The 12624-nt window shown below is 41.4% G+C and overlaps 1 protein-coding gene across 1 annotated transcript in view; it reads right to left on the reverse strand.

Moving 5' to 3' along the window:
• Positions 1-2501: 2501 nt before the first annotated feature.
• shroom3 (shroom family member 3) overlaps positions 2502-12624 on the reverse strand; it is a gene marked incomplete at its 5' end in the record, with an annotated part of 88069 nt that continues 77946 nt past the window's right edge. Inside the window, 6 exons of the mRNA XM_079256400.1 lie at positions 2502-3232; positions 5176-5297; positions 5376-5541; positions 7931-8030; positions 11398-11543; positions 12171-12363. Of these exons, the coding sequence (XP_079112526.1) occupies positions 2849-3232; positions 5176-5297; positions 5376-5541; positions 7931-8030; positions 11398-11543; positions 12171-12363 (1111 nt within the window). The 3' untranslated portion in view covers positions 2502-2848. The remainder of the gene's footprint in view (positions 3233-5175; positions 5298-5375; positions 5542-7930; positions 8031-11397; positions 11544-12170; positions 12364-12624) is intronic.

Raw genomic sequence — 12624 nt, forward strand, 5'->3', positions numbered from 1 at the left:
TGGATACTTCAGGTACCCGTTTGTGGTACAGGTAAAACTGAGTCTTGTCTTCTGACAGCATGATACCTGCCGAAGGTAGGATCGTTTTTTTCTCCGTGTCTCCCGCCGGGGCGGGCACTGCCTCATCCCTCCACTGCGGCTTCTGGCGGGGTTTATCTGCTCCAACAGCCGGGTTTCGGTTAGCGTTCACCGGGGAGGAGTCGTGGTAATTCCCTGCCGGTAGTCCAGTCCCAACTCCGGGAACATGTCCTTTGTATTTACTCTTGAGAACAACATGACACACCCCATCGATCTGCGTGACAGTGGCCACGGAGTTGACAAACTTTTTAAAGAGTTCCCGGTTCCGCTTCTGGTCCTCGTGGTTCCGGATGAAGTTTCTAAAGTGGTAAATCAGATCTGCGTTTTTCACCGAGCCACCATTGCTCTGGAGAAAATACAAAACGGCGTCCTGAGTGAAGTCTGTAGCCATGTCTGTCCGTACGGGTCCGTTCCTCTCCCGCACCGCGAGTCTAAAGGTCTGCGGGATGTTTCTGTCAGACCAGAATAAGCCCCGCCCACCGCAGGTGGTTAACCCAAAACTCACCTGCAGCATTCCTGCAGGTAACCCGGATGTAGCTGCAGGGTATGTGAGGAATTTGTTAGCAAGGTGTTGTTGTTCTCCTGTCAGAGTGAAGGATAACTGTCAGACAGATGAAAATTTTTAGAGGCAAAACTTTTTTTTAGAGACTTTTTTCCACCACATTGACCCTTTCTGCCATGATTTGTTCAACAGGTATATATGAGATGATAGTTGTTTCAGAAAAATTGTTTTTATAAGAGCCTTTGCAGAATTCCAGAAGTTTCTACGGAAGCTGAAGGCAGCTGCGTTGGAACATTTTTTATGATCTTGAGATAAAACAAATATGTCTTTGTGTTAGAGTTCAGGAACAATGTAAAGGTTTTAACGTGCTCAGTAGGCTGTGTTTCTACTGGACACATTAAAACCCTACAAAAGCATTAAATGACACATTTATCTCAACTTACTGTTGTAGATTCTGACAAACGGCATTAATTGCCAATTAACTAGTCGAGTTCACATCGTAAGACAATTAGAGCTGTAAGCAGTTGGAGAAAAGGCAGATTTGTTGAGATTTTGATAAAACTGAACTTATATAAAGATTTTCATTATGTCAACTATACTGGAATTCAATAAAAACAAACAAACAAAATCAAATAAAAAAATCTACTTATTCCCTGAGGTATGGAAGCTGAGTGTAGACCTTGCCTGTCGCTGCAATTTGTTGCCCCTCGTGTGTCGAACCCATAAATGTGGACAGCCGTTACACACTGTTGATGCCGGAGACATTCAGCGTGGACACCATGTCGTAATGAGGCATTTAGTGTAAAATTGTAGGAACTTAAAGATGCATCAGATTAAGCAAAAGAAGAAAGCAGAAGTTGTAGCTAGCTGGCTAGTTAGCTAACTAACTAGCCAGCTAGCTAGCTAAATAACTAGCCAGCAAGCTAGTTAGCTAGCTGGCTAGCTAGCTAGCTCGTGTTTTGTGATAAATCAGTGAAGAAAAATTGATCATACAAAGTAAATTTTCAGGATTATTTCCAAAACGTTACTGTTCATCAGATTAAAAACTGTTTCCTGCTTTATTGTTCATTTATTTCTGATTTACTGGGATTTCAGTGTGTCTCTGTTAGCGCTTGGAAGCGTTCAGGAATCATGACTCCGACAGGAAAAACCGAACGACAGCAGGCAGAGCTGAAAGTGCTTTTATTGAAGCTTAAATTGAGTTTAAATAAGGAAACATTTTATTTATTTGCTTTTATGTGCAAAGTTGAACTGATCTCTGACAGATTATCACTGAAAGAGAGCTGGAGTTAGGAAAATGTCAACAAGTCAGTCATTTTGCTGTTTTATTGGACAAATATAAAAGAGAAGTTAAATTAAAATAATAGTGTTTCCTCCTTCTAGTGAGGCATCCTGTTAGACAAAGGTTACGGTTTGAAAAATGACTATGTTTTACAGTTTTGCCTTCTGAATAGTCTTTGGAGATAAAAAAAAGAAAAATAATTTCCTAATAATTATTCGATGATTCATATTTATTACTAAAGATTATTGTAATCTTAAATAATAATTCAACAAACAAACAAAGAAGAAAAGTTAGCCAGATGTTGTGTTTCATTTGTGGCCAGAAGGAAAATTTACAAATATTTGCATCAGAAAAAAAAGAAGGTTAATGCAAAATATATCCACATAAAACTGCTTAAATCTGAACTTTTAGACAGAAAATGTTTCATCATTCAGTGTAATTTCTGCTGAAAACCAAAAGAAGAGCAGTGTTGAGACAAAGTGCTACAAGCCTCGTACAGATGTGTTACAACACGGTGCCATGATGGAGATTACAGTAAAACTGAGCTGAAATCCAAACAAAGTCTTCTCCATTTTGGTGTTATTTATTTCTGAGGGTTGACTGTACACGTGCGAAAGCAGAGCAGGTTCAGCGTGAGCCTGGACAGTATTTTACAGACGACAGCATCCTCTCTTTGGGAGATCATCTTCCTGCTCGCTTTGTCTGGTAGCAGGAGATAAAAACCTCCTAGAAGTCCCTGAAGGCATCATCAGACCCGGTAAAGGACAAATCCAGTATATGTGGGTCTTGTGTCATGTTCTGAAACCAAACCATCTTTCCTGGAAGGAAAGCGATTTGTTGCCATGAGTAAAGTAAAGTTAGCTGTTAGCGGCGGGCTTCAGGCGAAGTGAACGGAAAGTCTGCATAGCTTGTTCCTCTTTCATCTAACGTGCCTTCGCTGAGTTTTTAGGAAGCAAAATGTCTCTTTTTCGTCCCCGTTGTCATCGTCACAGCGATGTCACAGTGGTGGGCCTGAAGGAGTGGACAGAGGCTGGGATCGCAGAGGGGAACAGAGGGGAGCATGACGCCGGGCCGGAGATCCGGCACGCCGCGGAGCAGCCGTGAGCCTCCGCCAGCTCCGCCGGCAGCTCCTCGGCCAGCTGCTTCAGCTGCTCCTCCGCCTGCCGAATGAGGTCGTCCAGGAGCCGCTGGCGAATCAGCAGGGAGGGTTTGCTGATGACAAAGTGGCGGTAGTCCTGCAGCTGTGCTTCGCTGAGGTACCCTGACAGGATGGCGTGGACCACACGCTGACGCCGGTCCAAGTTCTCCTTCAGCTCCCGGGCATCTTCCGTTTGACGGAGGAGCAGAGAGCGTTTGTGATGGAGGGAGTCCTGAGGAAGAGGAGGGAGGAAGAAGCAGAAACTTTGTTAACATTTTGCATCCTGCATAAATAATCTGACGCCACGGCTGGTTTGTGCAACGTCTCGGCGTCTCAGGATTTACTGGGCTGGATTTACTTCTCCTTCCAGAGAAATATTCTCCGTCAGTCCTACAACATTCACTGAGACAATCATTCAACTCTTTCACGTATCTATGATTTAATAAGCAGCCACTGCATGTAAAAAAAATAATTAGCCAGTAGTAGGAAAATTAAGGCTAAACTGCTTCAGTTTTTATTTTACTGACTTATTTAATGTGATACAGAAGACCAAATATGCCTTAATAAGAAATAAATAAACTAATAAATTCTGAATATACTTGAAATACTTAAACATGTGACTTGAAGAAATTATGTACAATTGCATTTGTTTATGTAAATACTATGCATGAAAACTCACTTATTTCCATATTACTTTACATTTATGACATTTTTTCAATTATTTGTCTGTAGTGTTATTTCGTATTATTCAGCGTCATTTATGTATTTCTCCATATATTTTTTTGTTCAAAATTATTTATTTTACTTAATTATGATAATGAATAGAAAAAATTGTGAGTGAAAATATCTTTGAAATTGTGTATATATTTGATGATTTATTTATTTAACTTTTATGTATTTTATCATTTCTACATTTTTTTTATGCATTCCTGCATTTTTATTTCCACATTTATGCCTTCATTCATTTAATGTGTAATAATTTTATTAATGTCTCTATTCATTAAAGTATTTCTACACAATTAAGCATATAATTATTTGTTACTATTATTATTATTTCTCCACTCATCCACCTATTTCACCAACGCAGATAGACAACACCTTGTTAGACACATAGTTTTGTCCATTTGCTGCGTCGGTGCTGCGGGTCCGTCTTTTGCGTTGGGCATAAACGGGTCTTCAGAAAGGTTTCCGTTTCATACAGAACTTTTAGTGTAAAGTTAGAAACCTTATACCACAGATATGCAGTAATGCATAAAAATAGTATGTGTGAATTAATACATCTATAAATAAGTAAATAATGTAGAAAATTAATAATTATCATAGAAATAAACACATATAGTAATACATTAATAAATGAAGAAAAAATACTAAAATACAGAATATTGGCTAATTTATATTTATTTATTTCAGTTTATTATATTTTTTATGAATTGATTCCTCTATTATTTAGCATTTATAATTATGTCATTTTTGTGCTCCATACAATGTGACCCCATTATGAGTATAACAGATATTACCAAGTAAAAAGGAAGTGAAATTAAAAGTGGATTATAAGACATTTCCATCTATGATATATAAAAATATGTTCTCACACCTGATTAAGCTTGTCGACGTATTTCTGTCTGCTGAAGTGTTAAAGCAAAAGCATAAAACTGTCGTCTACATTTCTGCTCCCTGACGTAGTTGGGTCACTCGATCAACACCTCTCTCTGACATTCGGTCTAAACTAACAGACATGATCGTAGTTTAACCTCTGCATTGTGAAAAAAAACCTAATTTCCATCATAATTATAGTGAAACGACCAGAAATGAGGATCTGAAATGGAGTCTTTATCCTTCACAGACCTTCTGGTCTTGTAGAAAAGGGATTTTTGTGACGTATGGAAGAAGTTTTGATCATGTCGCAGTTTAGAAGAGATTGTTTTTCTACTTTTAACGTGTCGACAGACTTCATGCAAAATCATCCTCCGACCTGACAAGTTCAGCAAATGTTCTGAGCTGCTTGTTTAGGGATGACCGACGTTGGAGTCTGAGACCATGAAATGTTGGTTTCCTAAAACTTCCAGGCTTTGCTGATGTTACAGGAGCAGATAAACACACATTTTATCCTCTTCATGCGAGACCGAGGAGACGGATCATGTGGAAGGAAGGAGTTTCCTCGGATTGGCTCCTCACCCTCTCCTCCGCTGCATCTTCGCTCATCGGTTCGTCTCTCTGCAGGGCGAGCAGAGACCTGTCGATCCTCGACAGCCGGCTGCTCAGCGACAGCAGCAGGTTCACGATCTTCTCCAGATCCCCTGCGAACACACAAACAACAACGTGGTCAGTTAGGAGCTCCGCCGAGGCCCGATGGTCGGACGCCGGAGGAAGCGTACCGATGAACATGCTGTACTTGTCCTTCTCGTTGGTGGTTAGGCGCTCCTGGACCAGCGACTCCATGCTGGCGCCCAGAGCCTGGTGGCGCCTCAGCTCCTCACACAGCGCCTCCTTCTCCTGCTGCAGAGCCTCCACGCTGCTCCTCAGAGCCTCACACAGCTCCAGCTGGAGCACAGGAGGAGAAACACGGTACACATGTCAAACCAAACTGGGGAGGATTCTCCATCTTCATCAGTGTGTTTGCTTCAGGGGTGTTCCTTCAGAGGCTGCTGGGAGAACTGGGATCAATGTTTTTAAAGGGGAGCATTGGGACCTGTATCAGCCAATCAGAAATGAGGGTGAACATGAAGGAGGAAGGACGTGAACCTGATCTGGTCATGTCAGGACGAGGAAACCCTCCAGCTGTAAAATCTTCTTTTAGACTTCAGCAGCATCTAATTTATACCATGTTCAGGAGGGCTGTGATGATATGCTTTTGTCCCGATTCCATTTGATTCCGATTTTTTTTGTGTCTATTCGATTTAAATTCTATGGTATTGCTAATTTTTGTAGATTATAAACAAAAAAAATGTATAAAATTCTCTTTTTTGCTTGTCATTTTCCTTGATTTCAATTGGGAAAAACAACCCAGTAGCCAGACCATCATTCTGCTGCTGTAACGCCCAAGAAGACAGTAAAAAGATCAATAAAAACAACCAAAATTTTGTAATGGATTATTTCAATTTATTTGAATTTTTTTTTTAAAGATTTTAAAATTGTGAATAAAAAAAAAATCCAGATTTTCGATTTTTTAAAAAAATGTTCAGTGATAACTCCAGCGCCGACTGGCTGCATTATTTTCCTACATACACTCATCTAGTTCAGCGAGTTAAATATTACTGTGTTTCCATAGCAACGCCTTAACCAACGGATTCAGATCAGCTGCTTTTGACAGATGAATGATGGAAACATGCTGCAGCGTGACCGTGGTTGTTCAGCATAAAAAGTTCACAGCAAAAACTCAGCCTTAAAAACAAGAAAAAATAATATACAAAAATGAGGTAAATGTTGCTTAAAATAAGATAAATGATCTGCCAACAGAACAAGAACATCTGGCTTGTCAAGACTTCCCAAAACAAGTAAAAATACTCTTAAAACAAGAGGAATTCTCTGGCATAAAAACTAAGGATTATCTTACCTTTAAAAAAATAAGCATATGTGTACTCAATTCAAGAATTTTAATTTTAGATTTCAGTTTGTGCAGTGTTCATGGAGGCCAACATGAAATACTTCCTGTACTTTAGCATGTTTAGCAGCAGATTGTTGTAGTTTTAATTCATGTTTCCTGTTTTGCCTGCTGCTCGTTAGTTCACCTGCTTTCATTTAATCCATTTAACACACCTCCGTTTTGTTCTGTTTTTATACCACGTGGTTTCTGGTTCATTGTCTGTCGTCGGCTGTGACGTCGCCGTCCAGTCTCCCATTCGGCTTATTTAGAGGAATAAATCTTGTTCCTGCATCTAGTCTGCCTCCTGCTTCCCTGTCCTGTAATTGTGTCCCCACATCTCCACGATCCGTTACAGCAAACTTTGTAAAACAGAAATAAATATTTGTTATAAATGCTTACTGTGTGGGACCAAACGTAATAAACAACGTGGAACTGTGCATTATACAGTTATAATGCACTGGGCTGGGCGTCGTGCATTATAGCCGTCTAATGCACGGCTCGAGTTGTTATTACAAAGATTAGACAGACCTGAAGATGCTTTATAGAAATGTAAGAGTTTTAGTGGTTTTAATGGTGCTATGTTTGGTAGAAAAGCTCGCTTTCTTCTGGTCCATTTTCGCGTCTTCCCCTACAGATTTGTTTTAAAGTAATTAATTAGATTTGATGGTTTACTGCGGCTCTGATGTTTGGTGCTGTTTGTAAATTAGACTTATTTAAAGTTTGATTTCCATACTGCTACAGATTAAATACGTTATTCTACGTTATTTCTAGCCCTTAACATTTCACACACCACCTGAATAATGCAGCTGAAACAATGATGCAGCGACTTTATGGAGTTTTACTGGCTAACGAGTCATTTTGCGATTCGCGCACACACACCGTCATCATGGATAACACACGAAGAAATGCATATGATGCAGGCTTCAAGCTAAAAGCCATCGATGTGGCTGCTGAAGAAGGAAATGGAACTGCAGCAGCTCAGTGAAGGTGCATTCAGGTGCGTTCAGGTGTCTCTATAGCCTGTAAATTACGCTCTGTAATTCATATTCACGTAGTTTTAGTTTCACAGCAGGATTTTTTTTTAAAGATATAACAGAATAATCAACATCAGGTCTGATATTCCAGGAAGATACATGATCCACGTTCGCACCGACTTTTTGCACATATGCGACGTCAGATTGTTTCTATGACACTCTGAGCAGGACAAATCCGATCTTTTCTCCATTTAGACCAAGTTTACTTTCATTCCCTGGATAATAGACTTAAAAAAGGCTGAAGATCCTCGTCATGATGATGATGATAAGAAAGGAAATAATGGGAACAACATGTTTGGAGGAAAGAGTCTACCTTCCTGACGTTGAGGTCCCGCTCTTCTTCGTCCAAATCCGTCTCCTTTGGTTGACTTGTTGCCGAACTCTGAACCGGATCACGGACACCATCGTGGCTCCTTGTGAAAAGAACCAGAATTAAAACTAAATTCGTTTGTGTGTCTCAGCAAATGCAGACAAAAGAAACGAGAAACGGTGAATCATCACAGACAAAATCCTGCATAAATCTACCAGTTTCTCTGCCGTCCATTTCACTGTCGTGCATTTAAACAAACTTCATCATATTTATTGCTAAATAAGTCAAGTTTTAGATTTTATTTTTAAAAAATTGAGTTGAACCCTTTTAGATCCTGCTCTACCATCTGGTAGAGGTGAATTTGCAATGACTTTGATGAATTTCTTAAAAAAAAAAAAAAGTTGAAATAAGCCTGCCTCATCTCTACCAGCTGGTTTGGATGTTAAACCCAAACCAAGGTTTGTTATAACACCAGTTTCACTGTTGTTACATTATTATTATCTTCTTCTGTTTAATATCTCAACCATTTGCTGAAAAAAACATTTATTCTGTTTATTCTTATCAAAACAAGCACAGAGAAAATATTTTTTTTTCTGGTCTTTTTGTTAGTGCAAAAGGTAAAGCGTTAAAAAACCTATAAAAACAGCATGAAGAGGGTCCGAGTTACAGATGGACACTAGGTGTCAGTGTTGTCAAACAGCTAACTAGCTCTGATAAAGTTCTTCCTTTGGCACACTGAGCAGCTGTGGTTGCAGCTCTGTGTGTTCGTTTGAACAATAGAAAGAGCCGTCTGAGTGCTTCTTGCAGGCATTTCCAGACTTAGGAATCAGAAGGACTGAATGAAAACCTGCTTACTGACTAACAAGGCCTTATTCAGTCATATGAACTCATATCTGCGGATAATTTCAGGTTGGACAACATTACACACCGTTGCACAAAGTGTACCTTATACCTTGACTGTGTCAAAGTGTATAACTGTCCGTACTACGTTGATCAGGTTAGTCTAGTCTCCCCTGCCCGGCCTGCTGACACTACAACAGTCTGACTTTGACACTCAGCCAACAATAACTCACATTCATACCTCCACGTTACCTCATCACTCATGCTTCTTTATACAAATAACCGTGCAGCTGATTTCCTGAAAAGAGGACTGATCATAAAAAACACTCACTGCCAACTCCTTCACGTCCACCTGCCCAATCACTTCCAAATGCAAATATCTAATCACCCAATCACTTGGGTGATGAATGTCATGGTCAATACGACTTCCTGAGGTTCAAACTGAGCATCATGATGAGGTGGAACGGGAGATTCTCATTGTGATGAGGTGGAACGGGAGATTCTCATCATGATGAGGTGGAACGGGAGATTCTCATGGTGATGAGGTGGAACGGGAGATTCTCATCATGATGAGGTGGAACGGGAGATTCTCATCATGATGTGGTGGAACGGGAGATTCTCATCATGATGTGGTGGAACGGGAGATTCTCATCATGATGAGGTGGAACGGGAGATTCTCATGGTGATGAGGTGGAACGGGAGATTCTCATCATGATGAGGTGAAACGGGAGGTTCTCATCGTGATGAGGTGGAACGGGAGATTCTCATCATGATGAGGTGGAACGGGAGATTCTCATCATGATGAGGTGGAACGGGAGATTCTCATGGTGATGAGGTGGTACGGGAGATTCTCATCATGATGAGGTGGAACGAGAGATTCTCATCATGATGAGGTGGAACGGGAGATTCTCATCATGATGAGGTGGAACGGGAGATTCTCATCATGATGAGGTGGAACGGGAGATTCTCATCATGATGAGGTGGAACGGGAGATTCTCATCATGATGAGGTGGAACGGGAGATTCTCATCATGATGTGGTGGAACGGGAGATTCTCATCATGATGAGGTGGAACGGGAGATTCTCATCATGATGAGGTGGAACGGGAGATTCTCATCATGATGAGGTGGAACGGGAGATTCTCATGGTGATGTGGTGGAACGGGAGATTCTCATGGTGATGAGGTGGAACGGGAGATTCTCATGGTGATGAGGTGGAACGGGAGATTCTCATCATGATGAGGTGGAACGGGAGATTCTCATCATGATGTGGTGGAACGGGAGATTCTCATCATGATGAGGTGGAACGGGAGATTCTCATGGTGATGAGGTGGAACGGGAGATTCTCATCATGATGAGGTGAAACGGGAGATTCTCATGGTGATGAGGTGGAACGGGAGATTCTCATCATGATGAGGTGGAACGGGAGATTCTCATCATGATGAGGTGGAACGGGAGATTCTCATCATGATGAGGTGGAACGGGAGATTCTCATCATGATGAGGTGGAACGGGAGATTCTCATCATGATGTGGTGGAACGGGAGATTCTCATCGTGATGAGGTGGAACGGGAGATTCTCATGGTGATGAGGTGGAACGGGAGATTGTCATGGTGATGAGGTGGAACGGGAGATTCTCATGGTGATGAGGTGGAACGGGAGATTGTCATGGTGATGAGGTGGAACGGGAGATTCTCATGGTGATGAGGTGGAACGGGAGATTGTCATGGTGATGAGGTGGAACGGGAGATTCTCATGGTGATGAGGTGGAACGGGAGATTGTCATGGTGATGAGGTGGAACGGGAGATTCTCATGGTGATGAGGTGGAACGGGAGATTGTCATGGTGATGAGGTGGAACGGGAGATTGTCATGGTGATGAGGTGGAACGGGAGATTGTCATGGTGATGAGGTGGAACGGGAGATTCTCATGTGATGAGGTGGAACGGGAGATTCTCATGGTGATGTACAGAAACTATATGATACTTTATGCCAGTTTGGAGCAAAATCTCTGACACCAGATTCTTAAATCTGTGACACCAGAACTGAACTGAGCATTTCTGGAGGAGAAAGAGGATGTGACCTCGGTGAACCTGATAGAAATCCCAATAAAACACAAAATCTTTTTAAGTGGTAAATGATTAAAATATTTTTCGTTCAGGCAGTTTCAGAGGTTTGAAGCAGATTTCTATTAACCCTGAAACAAGGTTCAGAAAAAGTCTTCCTCTGTGTCTTTCCAGACCACGTATCATCGCTCATCGCTGTTTGTCTTCTTTGCAACGAGGGAACATTCTTTCTGTGAACATGAAGTTCACCAAACACATGCAAGATGTCGCTGACTTTACAGGCGTCTACAAGTGCGAAGACGGCAGAGGTTCGTGCTGTTCCTCCTCTGCTTTGTCAGCAGCAGATAAGAGAAGAAGGCTGTCAGCAAACAAAGCTGGAATGCTAAACGCTGGTTTACAGGAAGCTCATCTCAAGCTTCAGCGTGTCTCTCTGACTCAGCTCTGAAGGCTAGATAAACACTCTGACTCTTAAGCTCTTAGAGGAACCTCGCTCTGATCTTCCTCCAGCATCATAACCCTGGTGTTTGCTGCGTCTGAGGCCTGGTGCGATGTATCGGGTGCAAGTTACCTGTCACCTGGCCGGGCGCTGCCTCTGTGCTGCCGCTCTGATTCGTCCTCCGCTTTGCTGTTTGGAAAGATCTTCTGCATTAACTCTACGGTGGATTTACCCCCCCACGTCTCCAGGAGGGGAGCCAGAGAGGGGTCCTGCTGCACCTGGCACCGTGAATGAGGAGAATGAGAGCGAGATGGGCTGTCAGAGGTCTGATGAAGGAGGAGAAAGTCATACAGTTGTGTTCATATGTATTCATCCCCTTTCATTAAAGAAAAGGCTGAATTTACAACAGTCTCTCAAATAACTGGAGACTTAAAAAAGGAACAATGACTAAAAAATTTGCAAAAATATAATTTAGTTATATAAGATGCTGTTTTTCATTTAATTGAGTTGAAGAAAGAAAAGAACAAACAAACAAATGTGTCCTGGACAAATGAGAGACTTTTCTGTTGAACAGTGGGACAAAATACCTGTCAACAGGTGCAGAAGTCTGACTGAGAGGAACAGAAAACACCTGACTGGAGCGGAAACATTAAAGGATTCTTCAACTAAATATTACTTTATGACTGATGGAATATGGAATAAATGATCTTATTTGTTTCATTTAAAAAAAAAATATTTCTATTGAACAAGAATTAGAAAATAATGTAATGATTTTCATAAAGTTTTTATTTATTATTACTTTATTCAGTTTCAGCTTATTTTACAGGCAGCTGTTTTTTTCCCTTCTTTAATGAAAGGGGATGAATAAATATGAACACAGCTGTAGATGGACTGTAGATACACACCAGTTGGCGAGCCAGCGCCTCCACCTTCAGCTCCTCAGGCGTCTTCTCCCGCTTGGCCAGCGGCTGGTACTCCAGGCTGAAGCTGTCCCCGGAGGCGGTGGAAGTGCTGACGGAGGCAGCGGCGGGCTGTAGGGGCTTCGACGGAGGAGGGGAGGTGGGGAAGGAGATGTTCTTCATTACGTCTGAATTGGGACTGGAAACAGGAGAGATCCAGGAATAAAGATGGAGAAACAAACAAACAACTAAAGATCTTTTTTTTTAAATGAAACCGGAAGTTAAAAAGAAAAACGAGATTTTGAGGACCAAGCAAATGACCGGCATCTTCTTCATCCTGTTTCCATCTTAACTGTGCTGGAGGAAACTAAATATTATCATTAAATTCACAAAGTCTTTGCTTTGTTGTCGAAGCGATTTGTTTCCTAACTAAATGAGTCGGATTAACTGTGTTTTTGGA

This window comes from Telmatherina bonti (assembly GCF_933228915.1).
Source record: "Telmatherina bonti genome assembly, chromosome: 17".
Classification (NCBI taxonomy): domain Eukaryota; kingdom Metazoa; phylum Chordata; class Actinopteri; order Atheriniformes; family Telmatherinidae; genus Telmatherina; species Telmatherina bonti.